The 18,584-nt window shown below is 42.8% G+C and overlaps 1 protein-coding gene across 2 annotated transcripts in view; it reads left to right on the forward strand.

The window, feature by feature from the left end:
- The first annotated feature begins 4,561 nt into the window (after nucleotides 1–4,561).
- Nucleotides 4,562–18,584, forward strand: part of SMYD3 (SET and MYND domain containing 3) — a 739,679-nt gene continuing 725,656 nt past the window's right edge. Inside the window, exon 1 of one of the 2 annotated variants that reach the window (XM_005216845.5) lies at nucleotides 4,562–4,814. In XM_005216845.5, the coding sequence (XP_005216902.1) occupies nucleotides 4,651–4,814 (164 nt within the window). In that variant the 5' untranslated portion in view covers nucleotides 4,562–4,650. 2 annotated transcript variants of the gene reach the window in all.

Genomic DNA, 18,584 nt, shown 5'->3' on the forward strand with positions numbered 1-18,584 from the left:
TCCCTCCACACTGCCCCAGGTCCAGTTCCATGAAGTACTTGGTCCTCCCCATTCCCTCAACCCTGTCTCTGCCAGGTTGGTCTTGGATTGGTGAGTGAAGTCTGGATCATAGTGGTCCCCAGCAGTGACTCATTTAGCCTTTTCTCCTTGGGATTGAAGATGTGGCTGTGGAGGGACTGCTGACATTCTCAAGACTGCCACCAGGAAATAGAGGATGACCCCCAGTACTCCATGGCTTCTATGTGCCTGAGACTCCTGCTTCCTTCCTTTGTTCATTGAGGAAGACTAAGAGCCTGGAAAGGGGCTTTTTAAGTGAAGAACTCTGAGTATGAAGTTTCCTTAGTCTCTGTCTACTGGCCAAGCATGGGACAGTGGGTGACCTACTTGGTAAGAAAAATGCTTTGCAGGGGTTAGGCTACTTCCCAATTCTTGAAGCCCTCTTTTTGTTCACAGTTGGGTGCCAAAGATCCTCAACACTAGGCTCAGTACTCTAAACTCAAATCAGGGATTATTTAACTCATTCTAACTTTACATTCTGGGGCTCAACATTGAGTTATCTTGGCTTCACATAACATCTCAAAAACTGAAATTCCTGGACTTCCCTGGTAGTCCAGTGATTAAGAATCCACGTGGCAATGCAGGGCATGTGGGTTCAATCCTTGGCTGGGGAGCTAAGATCCCACATGCCACAGAGCAACTAATCTTTTGCGCCACAACTGTAAAAGCCCAAGTGGCCCCAACAAAGAGCCCCCTGTGCTGCAATAAAGACCCAGTGCAGCGAAAAATACCCCCAAACAATAAAGAACCCCCAAAACTTAAATCCCACATTCTTTCTGAGCCTTAAACCTTCAGTTGAGGAGCCCATGCCTTCTCTTGCCAGTGTACTGCTCACAGGCACACAGCATCACACCAGTTTCATGAAACAACCCACAAGAATAGGGACCGAGACCCTGCCATTCAATCATCTGTCAAATCTCTGCATGCTGATTATGAGCAATGCATTATTTAAGATCGCAGGAAGATAGAAGTTTGCATCCCTGAAACTGTGTCCATGTTTTTTGCTTTGTAGCTATCTTTTTAATGCCCAGCATCTGCTTCTGAGATAAAAGTTTTGACTCCGTGTTGCCATGTATGGGCCCAAACAGAGATCTCTTGTGCATAGCCTCTTGGACACTGAGCTTTTCTGGAAGCATAGATGACCTCTTGTGGTATAAGCAGCTTGATGAGAGTTCCTAACTTCTCTTGGCTCTCGTGAAAGTATCTGATACTTGTTCCAGGCATTTCTTGCCTGCCCTGGCTCCTATTGTTCCTGAACAATGAACATGAGCAGGGAATGAAGAAAAATAAAGGTAGGTATTAGCAAAAAGTGCCTCCATAACTCTGCATGGGAAAGCCAGATGGGCAGAGCCCAGGTATTGCACTTTAGATATTAAAGAGGCTGGGATGTAGTGACATTGGTTTTCTCTCTTTAACACAGACCAAAATAAGAGTTATTTAACCAAGCTGTCTCTTCCATGGAAATGTCCAGTTAGGTGAACAGTTGGAACTGTAGGGATCTTCCTTTCTTATTGTATCATTGTCTGGGATATTGCTTTTTTCTTCATGGGAGGTGATGGCTCACCACCAGCCAAGTCCCAACCAGTGGGAAATGAGAAACTTATATATGCACACTGAAGAAGGCAATGGCACCCCACTCCAGTACTCTTGCCTGGAAAATCCCATGGATGAAGGAGCCTGGTAGGCTGCAGTCCACGGGGTCGCTAAGAGTCAGACATGACTGAGCGACTTCACTTTCACTTTTCCCTTTCATGCATTGGAGAAGGAAATGGCAACCCACTTCAGTGTTCTTGCCTGGAGAATCCTAGGGACGGGGGAGCCTGGTGGGCTGCTGTCTATGGAGTCACACAGAGTCGGACACGACTGAAGTGACTTAGCAGCAGCAGTATATATATGCACACACTAGGAAAAAGTGAGACTGCAGGAACAGGATATTCCTCTAAGATGTGGGGCAGCTGACTTTCTGCATCAGAGGGAAGGGGAACAAGTCATACATTAGAGGAAAAAGTGTCATGTCTGGGTAGCTGGAACCACATCCCAGAAAGGAAGGAATAAGTCATCTCATCTCTGAGCATGGAGCCCAGCATCATGTTCCCTTGAGAACTCCACATGCTTTGCTGCTGCTGCTGCTAAGTCGCTTCAGTCGTGTCCGACTCTGCGATCCCATAGACGGAAGCCCACAGACAGAAGCCCACCAGGCTACCATCCCCGGGATTCGCCAGGCAAGAACACTGGAGTGGATTGCCATTTCCCTCTCCAATGCATGAAAGAGAAAAGTGAAAGCAAAGTCGCTCAGTCGTGTCTGAGTCTTAGCGACCCCGTGGACTGCAGTCTCCCACATGCTTTAGTGACAGGGACTATTCTATGGTACAATTAGCCCCTGGTTCTCTGGAACTCCTTGTGACATGTTATTTAGTTCAGTAAGAGGTTTGTGAGTTGCTTCTATGTATCGTGCTTAATGCTAAATACTGGTATGAGATGATTATACCAGCAGTGTTGTTGAATGCTCAGGCATTAACCTAAACTTACAGATGTAAAAGCTTTACCTTAGAATAATGACTCCCTGCATTTGTAAGGTGAATTAAAGATTTAAAAAATACTTTCATAGGATTTCTTCTCATCACTTTGTAAAGTATTATAATCTTCATTATAACGTTACTAAACAGGCTTGGAAAAGTCGCCAGAGCTCACACAGCAGACCTGGGACTCAAAGTCATGTTTTGAAATCCTGACCCACAGCTCTTTCCACTCCAGCACAGCCACTGCTGGGCGACTTCAGGGAGTGCCAGAAGTTTGCCTCTCAAGGTTGTGAAAGTCAAGCTATTCTTAGGGCACGAGAATATTACCTCAAAAATTACTAACAGCAAAAGTAAAATGTACATTTACAAGGAAGAGTTTCAGCAGCCCCCACTTTTACCAGCTGATCAAACTTAATTTTATTAGTAGCAAACAACCTGATATTATGCATGCTCTGATATGATCTGATGCAATATGAAGTGAACAATCTATAATTTGTAGTGTGAATTTTTACTAAAAAACACTTAAGTCAAACCTCCATTTTCTAACATCTAGATCTAGCCTGAATTTTATAGGGCATGCAGGGTACTGCGGAACAAGGGAAATGACACTAGGAGAAAATAACAGGCAAATACAGAATGTGGAACATTTTAACAAGAATCCTAGCTTAGAATCTTAAAAGAGTCACTGTCATGAAAAAGAAAATGCAATCCTGTTTTATGAAGAAAAAGTTAGCAAAGCCATTCTTAGAGTGAATGTTTTTTGCTTGCTATTATAGAATGATTTTTTTTTTTGGTCGCATGTCTTTTGGGTTCTTAGTTCCTGGACCAGGGATTGAACCCACACCCTCGGCAGTGAAAGTACAGAGTCTTAGCTACTGGATCACCAGGGAATTCCCAGAATAAATTTTTAAAATTTGGAATATCTTTATTTTTATATAATTTTAAAATGATTGAAAATAAGCACAAATAATAATGATCATAGTTGTAATTGACATATATATTAAATACTATGTGCCAACACTGCTATTTTACTTGTTCTAACTAAATCTACACAACAGCACTGTGTGGGAGGCAGTATTATTTTCCCCATTTTTTGATGCAGAAACTGAGGCTCAGAAGTTGAATAGACCAGGCAAGGTCATACAATAGGTATCATTACTTATTATGATGATCATTACCTATTATCTTCCAAAGGAGAATGGACAGACAACCTCTTGGCTTCAGTTTTTTAATTTATTTAAATTTGAAATATAATTGCTTTACAAGGTTGTGTTAGTTTCTGCTGAAACAACACAACGTGAATCCAACAAAGAGCAAGAATTAGCTATATTTATACATATATACCTTCCCTTTTGAGCCTCCCTCCCACCCCCAATCCCTATCCGACACTTCTAGGTCATCACAGAGGAGAGAACTGAGCTCCGTGTGCAATATAACAGCTTCCCATTAGTTATCTATTTTATATATGGCAGTGCTACTCTCTCAATCAGAATAATTTTCTTAGATGTGATGATGTTGTTTTACAGAATACTGTTATTCTGCGGAAATGCATGTTACAGTACTTATGACACGTCATGATGTAAAGAGTTGTGAAACGTTATGATGTCTGCCATTTTCAAATGGTTCAACACAACAACTTACTTTGAAGTGTCTGAATCACTATTATAAACATACATACATAGCGGGAGAAAATGAGCAGAAACTGCAAAATGCTAAGAACTGTGTGATCTAGGTGGAGGGTATACAAGTGCTCACCGCACTGTGCTTTCAAGTTTCTGTCTGCATTGAAAAATGATCATAATAAAATGTTAGCGGGGGGAAAAACCGCCTCTCCATGCACCGCCGCCTTAGGAAAGAAAGGTCAAGAGAGCACAAATGACAGCCCAAACCCGCTTCTCCCCGGCGGGCGCAGCCAGCCTTGAAGGGACCCCATCTGGGCATGCTCAGAGGCCGCACGCGCCCGCCCCGCCCCTCGGGCGTACGTGAGCGCAGAGCGCAGGCGCGCGGCTCCGGTGGCCCGCGAGACCCTAGCTGCTAGTCCCGGCAGACGCAGAGGTGTCCGATCTCGGCAAGGATGGAGCCGTCGAAGGTGGAAAAGTTCAGCACCACCGACAAGGGAAACGGGCTGCGCGCGTTGGCACCGCTGCGGCCGGGAGAACTGCTTTTCCGCTCAGATCCTTTGGCGTACACGGTGAGCAAGGGGAGTCGTGGTGTCGTCTGCGACCGCTGCCTTCTCGGGTACGTATCGCCCTCGCCCGAGTCCAGAACAGTGCGGGGTCCGGGATGCCGGGGACGTAGCGGGACAGCTCTCCCCGGACTCTGCCGTGCCGTGGCTGCAGTAGATCTCCGCGATGTGCCCAGATGCCCAGCCCCGCACTTCCCTTAGACGCGCGGCTCCCCTAGGGCACCTCGCGGCAGACGGGCTCCGCCTGGCCGTCGCCTGAACTGCCGCGGCGGGTGGGTGAAGGGACCCCAGGCTCATCGCCTGCAGCTGTGCAGGGCAGAGCTGGACCCGCTGCAGGATGGGTTGGGGAGAGCCGGTGGGCAGACTTACGAGGAAGCGTTGAGTCGTGGGTAGTTTTGCTGGGGAGCAAAAAAGTCTGCGTCCTGGGGTATAAGCTTCATTGGTGCAGTTGCGAAAATCACAGTTGGTGGAGGTAGGGATGAGTGGGAGCAGGGATGGTGTAAATCTGGATCACAGCGGAGGCCTAGCCAGGCAAGTACTGAGCTTGCAGGAGGCGGAAGACTCTTGGTGTTTACGGAGCACTTCCTGTGGTCCAGATTCTGTTGGGCCTGTAGATAAGAAGAAGATGAACGGGACATCCTTAAGAATCCTTGAGGAGCAGATGAGTGAGTGAGATGATTAATTACAGTGTATCAGAAGGGCTGAAATTGAGACGCTTTCCAGGGGGCGCTAGTGGTAAAGAACCCGCCTGCCAGTAGAGACATAGGAGACCTGGGTTCGATCCCTGGGTCGGGAAGATCCCCTGGAGGAGGGCATGGCAACCCATTTCAGTATTCTTGCCTGGAGAATTCCATGGATCTGGAGATTCCAGTCCGTAGGGTCGCACAGTGTCGGACACGAGTGGAGCGATTTAGCACACGCTAAGTACTGTACAGTAGGAGCATAGGTTATTGAGGTTCCACAGTGTGCTTTGCATATAATAACTGTGCAGGCAGCTCTAGTTCTTAACCATCTATCTAGAGGCAAGAATTTATGTGAAAATGTTTTATAAGCCTGGACACATTGGACCAATGTAAAGTGCTATGTGACAGCAGTTTATGGAAATGTGTTAATATGTATGCACAGTCATAGGAATTGTATTCAAGAAACAATTGTTATTGAGCTATTATAGGTCAAGGAGAAAAGCTCTGTTTGAGATGGGCAGGATGATTTTTTTCCCAGGACTTCTTTTCCAGATCCATTAAGCTGGGATTGGGATTGTGGAGGTGAGGGGGTTAAGTGCAAAGCTTAAGTCAATAGCTTGACCATTAATACTGTTATGTCCTTATTTGGTTCATAATTGAGGAATTTATTTAATTTCATATTTTGAAGTTACTTAAGTGTATTTTATTTGTTGCTTCCTAAAGTAATGATCACAGTAACAACAACAGCAATTCGTTGAGAACACCTTGACATTTCTGTAGAATGTGTGGTTGAAAACAGTTCATTCCTTTCAAGTAATGAAATGCTGAAGGCTCCAGCATTGAAAGGTATAGATCTTTAATTCTCATTCAAGCAAGTTAGAAAACTGGGCTTTTCCTCCTGTTCAGTCTTGTGGGGGCTGTATCTAGAGTTTGAATGCAGTCTAAAACAGAGAACTTTCATTTTCTTAAACCCTGCAGCATTAATTGGGGAAGATGTGGAGCATCTTGCAGATAAAACCAGACTGCCAAGTTATTTCATAGTTGGACTAGAAAAGTTTTGTAATAAATACAGTATGTCCGATTATTCATTAAATTATCAGAGCTAAACTTGAGTCATAAGACAGATGAAATCGTACGTTTTCCAAAATAAACTACACAAACCCAGCCCTTCGTATGTGGGGTGTTTCTTGATTTGCCATACAATTCCATTACTGCTATCACTTATTTTTCTTATTAACAAAAAGTGTAATGATTTAAATTAAAAGAAAAAAAAAGGTGTTTCATGAAATTGTATTGGGGAGTTCTCAGCATTCTTTTAAAGTCTGGAGGAAACCCAGGGCTGAAAATGGGTGGGAGCCAGGGGAGTTCCATGGTTAAAATTGTACTGTAGAAGTAGTTGGAGTTGGGACTCTGGGAGTCTGTGGCCTCTGATGCTGCCTGGTAACTCTGGGTTCTGCAGTGTGTATTATCAGCACCCTGACAAGGGGCTCAACTGCTTGGGGAAGTGGTTATTGCTGGAAAGTTGCTGTCTCAACCATGCTTCTTTGTGATGTTAGTTTTTATTTTTGGGGTGTGGGAGGGGATGTGCTGTGCTGCAAAGCTTGCAGGATCTCAATTTCTGGACCAGGGATTGAACCCAGGCAGTGTTCAAATAGTGTATAAAAGGCATTCTCTGGGTTTACAGGTGGTTTTCTGAAATATACCAGTACCAGCTGCAAGTGAACTGCTGCAGTGTTGACCTCTCAAGGGTCATAAAACCTTGAGAGATGCCTTGAAATCAGGATTTGCAGATTCCTGGGCAAGGGCTAATGGGTTTACTGGTGGGTCAAGGACTTGGAATAAATAAAGTAGAAGGATCGATAATGAGGTGGGTTGGGAAAGGTCTCGTTGGATATGACTTCCATTTTTCCTTTTTTAAGTGGGAGTTATAATTCCTGTTTCTTTTGCTTCTTCCTTTTCTTCTGCAAGGAGGTTTGGGGAAGGGCCGTATGTCAGAGCCCTGAGCCTGAAAACATTTGGTCCATGTGAATGCCACAGCAGAGGACGTTCTTAATCAGACAGCATGACCTGCTTTGTGGATAGCAGTAAGTTCTCCTTCTTCAGAGAGCCTGGTGCTTGTTCAAGGGCTCAAGAACAGAGCGACCATTGGAGACAGGGATGGAGGCTGGTGCCTGGACCTCAACAGTGCAGACTTCCTCTCACCTTGGCCATCGTGGCTTCTACTGTTACAGTTTGTAAGGGATCCTGAGTTCCCCACACGGCAGCACACGTCTGGGGACAGCCAGCTGGCCAGCTGGGTTGGGTTTTTATTTTAGACCCTTTTGTCATGAAGGGATCACTGGTTTGTTCTCATTGGAACACTCATGTTTTTCCCTGCACTTGAATTTGCCTTTTCTACTTGTACTGCATCTCTTGAGACCGTATGAAATCTTCTGTGAAGGCATGGTATTCCTCTCAAGGTTGCCTCTGACCTTCACAGAGAGAGAAGTGTAGCAATGAGCTAGTTGATACCCATGGGTTGACTGCTCTTGATTTATGCTGTCATTTGAAGCACCTGATTTCATAGGCGTGGTTCTTAAACTTCAGTCTCAGGACTCCTTTACTCTCTTAAAAATTATAAAGATTTCCTAAAAGGGTTTTAAAAAAAATGTACTTAGGACTCTGAAGAGGTGTAAAGGAAACCATAACCACATAAATAATGTGATTATATTTGTTGATTTTGCTGCTTAAAAAACTAAATTGATCAGTTTTGAAATTGTGTACAGTTGGCCATCCATGGATCAAAAATCTTCAGGGGACAGAAAGATTCTAGAAAGTTCCAAAAAGCAAAACTTGAATTTTCAGTGTGAAGGCAACTATTTACAGACCATTTAACTTTTATTTACAACTATTTCCATACATTTACGGGGGTTCCTTGGTGGCTCAAATGGTAAAGAATACACTTGCAATGCAGGACATCTGGGTTCTATCTCTGGGTCGGGAACCTCTGGAGAAGGGATTGGCAACCCACTCCAGTATTCTTGCCTAACATACATTTACACTGTATTAGATTCTAGAGATGATTTGAAGTATATGAAAGGATGTGTATAGGTTCTGTGCAAATAAGATGCCATTTTACATAAGGGACTTGAGTATCTTTGGATTTTAGTATTGGCGGGGTCCTGAAACCAGTCCATAGCAGATACCAAGGGATGGCAGGATTTAGACATAATAAATAATTACATTTTGACAAGGATTTTAATGAAGTGGACTATATTTTCAAAGCAAAAGAAAACTTACTGAGAAAACTTGATTTACATTTTTGAATATCTCTTTAATGTCTGGCTTAGTAGAAGACCCACATTCTCATCACTGCTCCTGCATTTAGTGTATTGTAAAATCACACGTCATTTAGCCTCTAGAAGACTCCACTGTATACTATGAGAGGAAGAGAAGAAAACAGACAAAAAATGTCTTATTATCAAAATAGTTTTGACTTTGTGGGCCTCCTGAAAGGGCTTCTGAGTCCCTGGACCATCCTTTGAGAGCCTCTGTTGTAAAATACCGTACATGTCTTGTAACATTTGGAAAGTCTGGGGTTTCTTTAATGTTTTTTGTGAACCACGAATAATATTTGGCTTTGGTTTTCGCATAATCTGCCAGGATATATTGGGATCAGGAACTAAAGTACAGAGTTAGTGCCTGTCTGTCAAGATGACTCACTTCTCACTCTGGCTGGTTCTGGTTAAGAGTCAAGGGATTTGGATGGTGATTAACCTTGATTTTCAAAGGAAAGTAAGAGCCATTTTCTACTTACTTGTTACCACAATATATGGTGATTGAAAATTATTATTCAATAGGTAATATTTACTATAATTTACTAAGCAATGAATGGCAGGGGCTTCCCAGTGGGCGCTGGTGGTAAAGAACCCGCCTACCAGTGCAGGAGACATAAGAGATGTGGGTTCGATTCCTGGGTTGGGAAGATCCCCTGGAGAAGGAAATGGCAACCCACTCCAGTATTCTTGCCTGAGAAATCCCATGGACAGAGGACCCTGGAGGGCTACTGTCCTTAGGGTCGCAAAGAGTTGGACATGACTAAAGTGACTTAGCACACACTAAGCAGTGACAGGCCTGATTTTAAGCACTCTACCTTATGTGCTACCTCACTTAATTCTCATAGTGACTCTAAAAAGTGTGCATTATGTTCCTTATAAGCACAGATAGGGACTAGAGAGCTTTTATACCTTTGTAAACTGAATTGGTATGCTCCTTTGGAGGGCAGTTTGGTAGTACCTAGCAAAATTGAGCACTGTGGTTTTTTTGACTCTATTTTATGGGATTCTGACAAAAATAACATTGGTTGCACAGGGATACTTAGCATAGCAATTTGGTGATGAAAAGAAAGGGAGAGAGAATTTTAATGCCCATTAATAGAGACTGGTTAAATTATGCTGCAGCCATATTGTGGAATAGCACATGGCTGTTAAGACTGAAGTGGATCTGTTTCTACAGATGTGGATGGATGTCAATAACACATTAACTGGGTAAATAAAGTTGTAGAACAATGTATGTATTTGAAAGTCTTTTTGTATATGTGCTTGTGTATAGAAAAGTTCTGGAAAAACATCCCAGCATTCTGTTACGATTACTTTTGGAGAATGAGACTTGGAGCTGGGGGAAGATATCCCTTGGTCCTTTATATATTTTGTATTTTTCAAAGCTTGTATCATTTTTGTAATTAGAGATTTGAATAAACTTTGAGAAAATCTTTGTTTCATTTGGAATTGTAAAAGGGTGGTATTGCTTGGGATGAAGATGATTTTGAAATGCTTGCCAGTTTATGTCTGCTTTTTTTTTTTTTAAGTTGCATTTGAAGGAGAAAGAAATGGCAACCCACTCGAGTATTCTTGCCTGGAAAATTCCTTGAACAGAGGAACCTGGTGGGCTACAGTCCATGGGGTCACAAAAGTGTCAGACATGACCTAGGCAATTAAAGTCCCTTTTTTTTATAAAAAAATATGTATGTATACACATATGTAAACAAAAATACTGTTTGTGAAGACATGATGGCCGAAAAAGAAAATTTCAATCAGCTCTGGTTTCTACTTTTGAATTCTTGTAGCTGAAGAATGTCTTTGCTCTTTGACTTGTGCAGAAGATAGGGTTTAGGGAGTATGCAGGTTTGTGCAAATATGCATATATGTACACATACATGGGCTTCTCAGGTGCTGGTGGCGAAGAATCCACCTGCCAATGCGGGAGACGTGCGTTCAATACCTGGGTTGGGAAGATCCTCTGGAGTAGGAAATGGCAGCCCACTCCAGTATTCTTGCCTGGAAAAATTCCGTGGACAGAGGAGCCTGGCAGGCTGCAGTCCATGGGGTCGAAAAGAATCGGACATGACTGGGTACACACACACATACATATATAATATGTATTTTAGAAGTCATGAGTTCACATCAGTACTTTCAATTCAGATTTGTCTCTTCAGGGTTCTTTTTACTTTTCTTCATTCCCTAATCCTTTCTTCCTCAGTGAGAACTCTGAGCCTTGAAAGCCTCAGCATATTTACTCATTTGCTCAATTCTGTATATCATCTAAAATTGTTTCAGAATTGCTTTGCCCACATTGTTACCAAAAGGACCAGTATGGAATTCGTTTGCAATTTCCCCTTTCCTTCTACTCTGCCAGAGGCTGAGAATATATCATTAAATACTGTATTCGTTTTACATTCTTTCTTCCCCCCACTTTCAGTATATTTATTTGTATCCATTAGAAATCCAGTTGAATTCATTTGTTTTACTTTGCTTTCAGTTTTAGTTTTTCTCCCTTATCCTTTTGATTTAATTTTGTATTTTGAATATATGAACATTCATATGCTTCCAAAACTCAAATTATGGAAAAGAGAAATGTCACCCCTCCCATATTCATCCTGTTCCTCACTCCCACCCCTTGCAGGTAACCAACCTCATTGTTTTCTAGTGTATCTCTCTCTCTCTGGTAAAGAGAAACACATATATGTGTGTGTGTCTTATTTTCCATTCATATACACAAGATCGCATAGTGTATTTGCTCTTTTGCACTTGCTTTCTTCACTTAAAAAATCTACTGGAAATCACTCCATGTTTACAGAGATCTTTCTTACTCTTTTTTATGGCTCCATAATACTCCATTTTATGAATGTACCGTAGTTTCTAGTTTTCCTATGCTTGGACATGTAGGTACTTTTCAGTATTTTGCAGTGGTGAATAGTGCTGTCATGAACAACCTTGCACATAAGTATTTTCATATCGTTTCAGGTGTATACTGGGGGTGGAGTCCTAGGAGTGGGATGGCTAGGTCGTAGTGTGAGTACCTATGAGGGTGAGGGTGGTACCATTTTACATTTCCTCTAGCAGTGTATGAGTGCTTGTTTCCCTCAGTTTCGCAGACTTACTATATAGTCAGAGTTCTGAATTTTTACCAGTCTGATGGGTGAGAAGTGGTATCTTAGTATAGTTTTAATTTGCATTTAAATTGCACTATCAAAAAGTTACTGTATGTCAACAAAATGTAACTGATTTTGCATATACTTACTATGATTGCATTTTGCAATATACCCTGTACTGTTAAATTTATGTATGTTAAAGTAAAGAGCCATTTTCCTGAAAAACAATTATATTATCAGTAAAGTTAAACATCTTTTCATATGCTTAAAGGGCATGTTGATATCTCTTTGTGAATTATCAGTATGTATCTTTAGCCCATTTTTCTGTAAGACTTTTGTTTTTTTCTTTCCTCCAAGTTTAAAACATTTTTTTGTCTATTAGAGTTATTAGATTTATGTTTGATAAATATTGCAAATATTTTCTTTCTGGCTGTCACTTGTCTTTTAACATTTCTTGTGATAGAGCAATTCACACGTGTTTTCTTCTAGAACTTGTTTCTTCTGTTAGCCAGCAAGCTGTTCAGGTTTTCCTGTAGCTGCTTATGGAAAAACCCAAAAGAACTTTTTTTTAAAAATTAAGTACAAGGGAAAAACACAGTAACTTTACAATGGGAAAACTTGGCAGGCATTATTTAAACAGGTGATCAAAGTTAGTATCACCAGTAACAGCACAAATTGACCTCATGTGCTTCTTGATACGCCCTGAACAGGACACAGCATCACTTTTGTGATGTATGGATGCCAGAACATGTAACCTGAATTTAGTTGTGAGGAGACTTCAGTGAACCCAGCTGTGCATGCATGTTAAGTCACTTCAGTTGTGTCCAAGTCTTTTCGACCCCAAGTCTTGGCCCACTGGGGTCTTCTGTCCATGGCAAGAATACTGGAGTGAATTGCCATGCCCTCCTCCAGGGGATCTTCCCAACCCAGGGATCAAACCTGTGTCCTTTGTGTCTCCTGCGTTGGCGGGCAGATTCTTTACCATTAGCGCCACTTGGGAAGCAACTGAGGAAGAGTCTACAAAATAACTAGGCAGTGCCCTGCGAAAATGTCAAGGGTGTGAATGACAGGCAGAGACTGAAGAACTCTTGAATTCAGGGAAGCCTGGCAACTAAATGCAAATGTGATCCTGGATAAAGAATTGGACATTTGTGGGACAACTGATGAAATTTGAATAAAACCCATAGATAAAAGTATTGATTCAGTGTTAATATTTTGATTTTGTTAATTGTTCTTTAGTTTCGTAAGATACTAACATGGGGAATCTTTATGAAGGACACCTGCAAATTCTTTACTATTTCTTACAACTTCTCAAAAGACTGATAAAAATCAATCTGAAATTAATTTCAAAATGAAAAGTTTAAAAACAACGAAAGCTTTATCTTTTTGAGATAGATAATGGATGGCGTGACAGGCTGTCTGGTGTTTAAAGTGATGGAATTGGGAGGTATTGGGGAGTTTAGGTTATGTAAGATTGGTTATGTATTGATAATTTCTGAAGCTAGTTGATGGGTTTTTTTTATTATACTGTTCTCTCTACTTTGGGGAATGTTTGAAATTTTCTATGAAAAGGAAAAAGGAAAGGAAAAGAGTCCTTAAGTGTCTGTTCATTCTTGGCCAGTTGTATTTAAAAGTGAGACATCACAAAGTTTTAGGTTAAAAAAATTCTGGGCATTTGTACAGGTTCTTTCCCAGTGGGTGACTATATATATGGTCATCCGGTGTCTCCCAGCTGTCAAGGCTATTCTCTAAGGCTGGTCAGTTTTTGTGGGAAGGGATTATATATCACTTAGGGTTTGATCACAGACCCAGAATCCTTGAATGACAAGGGATAAGGATTATAGAGATTAGAGTTGACATGATAAGTTGATAAAGATACTGTTGTTGTTGTTCAGTCACTCAATTTCATCCAACTCTTTGCAACCCAATGAACTGAGCATACCGGGCTTCCCTGTCCTTCACTATCTCCTGGTGTTGGCGCAAGCTCATGTCCATTGAGTTGATGCCATCCAACCATCTCATCCCCCTTCTCCTCTTGCCCTCAATCTTTTCCAGTATCAAGGTCTTTTCCAGTGAGTCAGCTTTGCATCAGGTGGCCAAAGTACTGGAGCTTCATCTTCAGCATCAGTCCTTTCAATGAATATTCAGGGTTGATTTCCTTTAGGATTGACTTGTTTGATCATCTTGCTGTCCAAGGAACTCTCTAGAGCCTTCTCCAGCACCACAATTGGAAAGAATCAATTCTTTGGCACTTAGCCTTCTTTGTGGTCCAACTCTCACATCTGTACATGACTACTGGAAAAACCACAGCTTTGACTAGATGGACCTTTGTCGGCAAAGTGATGTCTCTGCTTTTTAATACTCTGTCTAGGTTGGTCATAGCTTTTCTTCCAAGGAGCAAGTGTCTTTTAATTTCATGGCTGCAGTTACTCTCTATAGTGATTTTGGAGCCCAAGAAAATAAAGTCTCTCACTGTTTCCATTTTTTCCTCATCTGTTTGCCCTGAAGTGATGGGACCAGATGCCATGATCTTAGTTTTTTGAATGTTGAGTTTTAAGCCAGCTTTTCAACTCTCCTCTTTCACCTTCGTCAAGAAGCTCTTTAGTTCCTCTTTGTTTTCTGCCATTAGGGTGATGTCATCTGCATATCTGAGGTTATTGATATTTCTAACCAAAATGATCACATGGATCACAGCCTTGTGTAACTCAGTGGAACTATAAGCCATGCCATGAGGGCAACCCAACATGAATTGGTCATGGTAGAGGGTTCTGACAAAACATGGTCCACTGGAGAATAAGTGAAGTAAAGTGAAGTGAAGTCGCTCAGTCGTGTCCGACTCGTTGCGACCCCGTGGACTGTAGCCCATCAGGCTCCTCCATCCATGGGATTCTCCAGGCAAGAATACTGGAATGGGTTGCCATTTCCTTCTCCAGGGGAATCTTCCCTACCCAGGGATCGAACCCTGGTCTCCCGCATTGCAGGCAGATGCTTTAACCTCTGAGCCACCAGGGAAGGGCCTCTGGAGAAGGGGATGGCAAAGCACTTAAGCATTCTTGCCTTGAGAACCCCATGAACAATATGAAAATATGCTGTTGCCTCTGCCCTCTGTAGTGGGCCTGAAAACTTGGTAAGTCAGAAGAACTGGTGGAAAGATAATCTGGTATCAAGTGGAAGAAAGGAAGAACAAATTGGAATCCAGTTACAACTAATAGGACAATTGGAACCTGTGTCTCTCCTTGCCTTCCCCCTCAATGACACCGATGGCCTACAGAAATTGCTGATGCTCTTTGCCACAGTACTGTTTGCCTTGAAGAATGTTCAGAAAGAGATACAGTGGGAATTATTGGAGGAAAGAGCTGGCCTGCTGCCCCAGGCCATACAGTGAGCCATTAGATGAGTAACAGTGCACACAAGCCGCAGCAGAGCGCGGTGCCCTACACAGACTGTCCGGATACACTGTCTTGCTGCACTTCTGCCTCCCAAATCTCACCCATGTCTATTTTGGCCAAGCTTCACCTAGAATCACACAGAGAGGGAATTTTGGTAAGTGTGGTTCCACTTTGCAATGTTGCTAAACTGCAGAAGCCAGCACAGGTCATCCCATGTCATCTATACATACTTCATTTAACTGTACTGAACTGTACTTAACAGACAAGTGCAAGCTCACTCTCCCACCTAACTATCCTTTGCACAACTGAAAACACTAGCCCTCTCCCAGAAAGAGTATCCAAAATCTCTTCACCCATCTTTGGGTGATTTCATTCTTCTTAGAGCTGAGTCTCATTCTCCTTTCAGTAGTCTATAACTTTGATATCCAGTAATCACTGTCCTTCTCTGAGATCCATCTGTCTTCTCCATTGCCATATAGGCAAGTTAAGTGAGGATGTGGGAGGAATCATCACCTTTGCCTCTCACAAACATGAGATGATGTTTGTGAGATAGTGCTACCACCAGTGATGGTAGCATTACGCCCTCAAGAAATGCAGTATTGGTTTTGGGTCAGTGTTTAGGAGAGCAAAGCCAGTTCTAGTGGCTTCCACTTGAACCATAATAGCCATTACTACATGGGTTAGGGAATGAGCGGGGATTCTGACAGTTGTTGGTGATGTCCTTCCCAAATCTGCATTCTAGAACTGGAGACTGTAACCGTGAGGTGGATTCAGGGGCTTACCAAGCCCACTGTGAAATGAATCTGAGCTAAAATCCTGTTGATTCTCTGACTTCCACAAGCTTCTATTTCTGAGAGATTGGACCAAATTTGGGTTCTGGGCCAAGAATTAAGTTCTGGGCTAATATCCAGTAACCCACCCCCACCAACATCTGCATTATGAGGACCCTAGTGCAAAGTTATCCTTGTAAATGGCTGTAGATGTCTTTTGGGAAGCCTAGGAGGAAAATTTATATTATCCATATTTGACTCTCTGGTAGAGTTCTTCTTCAAGGACCTGACCTTCCCTTCTCTCAAGGGGCTCTGGGTCTGTGAAGTGGCTCAGGAATGGGAATTGGTGGGAGGAAAGGGGGCCAGAGGATGAGATGGTTGGATGGCATCATTAGCTCAATGGACATGCTGCTAAGTTGCTTCAGTCGTGTCCGACTCTGTGCGACCCCATAGATGGCAGCCCACCAGGCTCCTCTGTCCCTGGGATTCTCCAGGCGAGAATACTGGAGTGGGCTGCCATTTCCTTCTCCAATGCATGAAAGTGAAGAGTGAAAGTGAAGTTGCTCAGTCGTGTCCAACCCTTAGCAACCCCGTGGACTGCAGCCCACCAGGCTCCTCTGTCCATGGGATTCTCCAGGCAAGAGTACTGGAGTGGGGTGCCATTGCCTTCTCCGCAATGGACATGAGTTTGAGCAAAGTCTGGGAGATAGTGAAGGACAAGGAAGCCTGGTGTGCTGCAGTCCATGGAGGTCGCAAAAAGTCAGACATAACTGAGCGACTGAACAACTACAGCACTTTATTTTTTCAGTGATTTAAGTCATACTTCTCTTTAGCAGCCCTCAAATTTTTTTCCTTATATTAATCAGGTAAAACTTGAGTAGACTGCCTTTCTATTTCAGTTCTAGGGATGCAGTGATTAATTAGGCTATGTCAAAGATCTCTGCAGTTCGAATCTTTCTGGTTACTGTTTTGGCTGCCTTTATGATGTCTGCTCCCACCTTCTCTTTGGTGACTGAGTACTGTCATCCCTTCTACCATGGGGCCCCACTGTCCCCCATTCAGTTTTGGGAGCCCTGTCTGATGGCAGGAGTTCACACTTTTATTCCTGGCCTCTGGAGAATAGCCACCACGGAGCTCTTAAGGGAGGCCAGGGCTTCTCTCATGAAGGTATTTCTTTTAGCTTGGTGAATGGCAAGTTATCTGGATCCTTCCTGGGACATGGTTCGGGCGTGGGTAAGCAAGTCTTACATATTAAATCCACTCAACACTGTGATCTCCCTAAGCCATCAGATAACTTCCTCCTCAGTGTATGAAACCTCTGACATTGCAGTTTCATTTAGTGTAGGTCACCTTTAGATTGGAAAAGACTCGGATGCTGGGAAAGATTGAGGGCAAGAGGAGAAGGAGACGACAGAGGATAACGTGGTTGGATGGTGTCACCGACTCAGTGGACATGAGTTTGAGCAAACTCCGAGAGAGTGAAGGATGGGGAAGCCTGACACGCTGCAGTCTGTGGAACTGCAAAGAGTTGGACATGATTGAACCACTGAATAGCAACAACCTTTAGTTCAGCTCTCAGCCAACCAAGCAAATGTTAAGAGTCATTTCCAGCTGCTTGAGCCAACTTACTGAATTCACACCTATTGAATAAATCCACTTATATCAATAAATTCAGCTCAATCCAGAATTATTGGGAATTCCCTGGTGGTTCAGTGGTTAAGGATCCACCTGCCAATTCTGGGGATGCAGGTTTGATCCCTGGTCAGGTAACAAAGATTCTACATGCCATGGGGAAGCTGAGCTCACGTACTCTAAAGCCTGTGTTTCACAAGAGAATCCCTTGTGCCACAACAAGACAGACCATGTGCTGTAACTAGAGAAAGCCCACTCCCCACAGTGGGCCCAGAGCAGCTGAAAAAAAAAAATCCAGGGATTTCCCTGGTAGTCCAGTGGGTAAGACACCAAACTCCCAATGCAGGGAACCTGGGTTCGATCCTTGGTCAGGGAACTAGATCCCACATACCGCAAAGTAGACCCACTGCAGCCAAATAAATAAAAATAAATATTAAAAAAAATCCAGCATTATCTTCCACCTGTACCCAACACTACAGCTCTCAGCATCCTTTCCCATATGTGTTTCCCAAGTTTTTGTTGATAGAAATTGGCAAAATCTTGCAGTTCTTTTGGTGTGTTATTCACCTCCAAATGGGTCACGTTTTTTTAGCTTTGTCCTTGGGGCCCAACCAGACTCGAATCTGGCCATAGATCTAGAAACTCTCGAAGGCAGTGAAAGTAGTTCCCAGAGAGAATCAGTAGTCCTTTATAAGGCACTTGGCATAGGGAAGGCCTTTGCAGGTTCTTCAGGCAAAGGGAAAGCAACCTCTTCAGAGTACTTTTACTGGTAAAGGTGATTCAACATAATTTGGGAGTTCAAGGTGCCAAATTTCATGAGTATCTGCCCAAATGTTTGCATTTCATATTTAGGGCCCCACTCCTTACCCGTCAGTTCCCTAACTTTATGTAAGAGTTAAACACATGAGTTTGGACATTCAGCTTATGTTGTCATCCAGTT

Source organism: Bos taurus, chromosome 16 (genome assembly GCF_002263795.3).
Source record: "Bos taurus isolate L1 Dominette 01449 registration number 42190680 breed Hereford chromosome 16, ARS-UCD2.0, whole genome shotgun sequence".
In the NCBI taxonomy this organism is placed as follows: Eukaryota; Metazoa; Chordata; class Mammalia; order Artiodactyla; family Bovidae; genus Bos; species Bos taurus.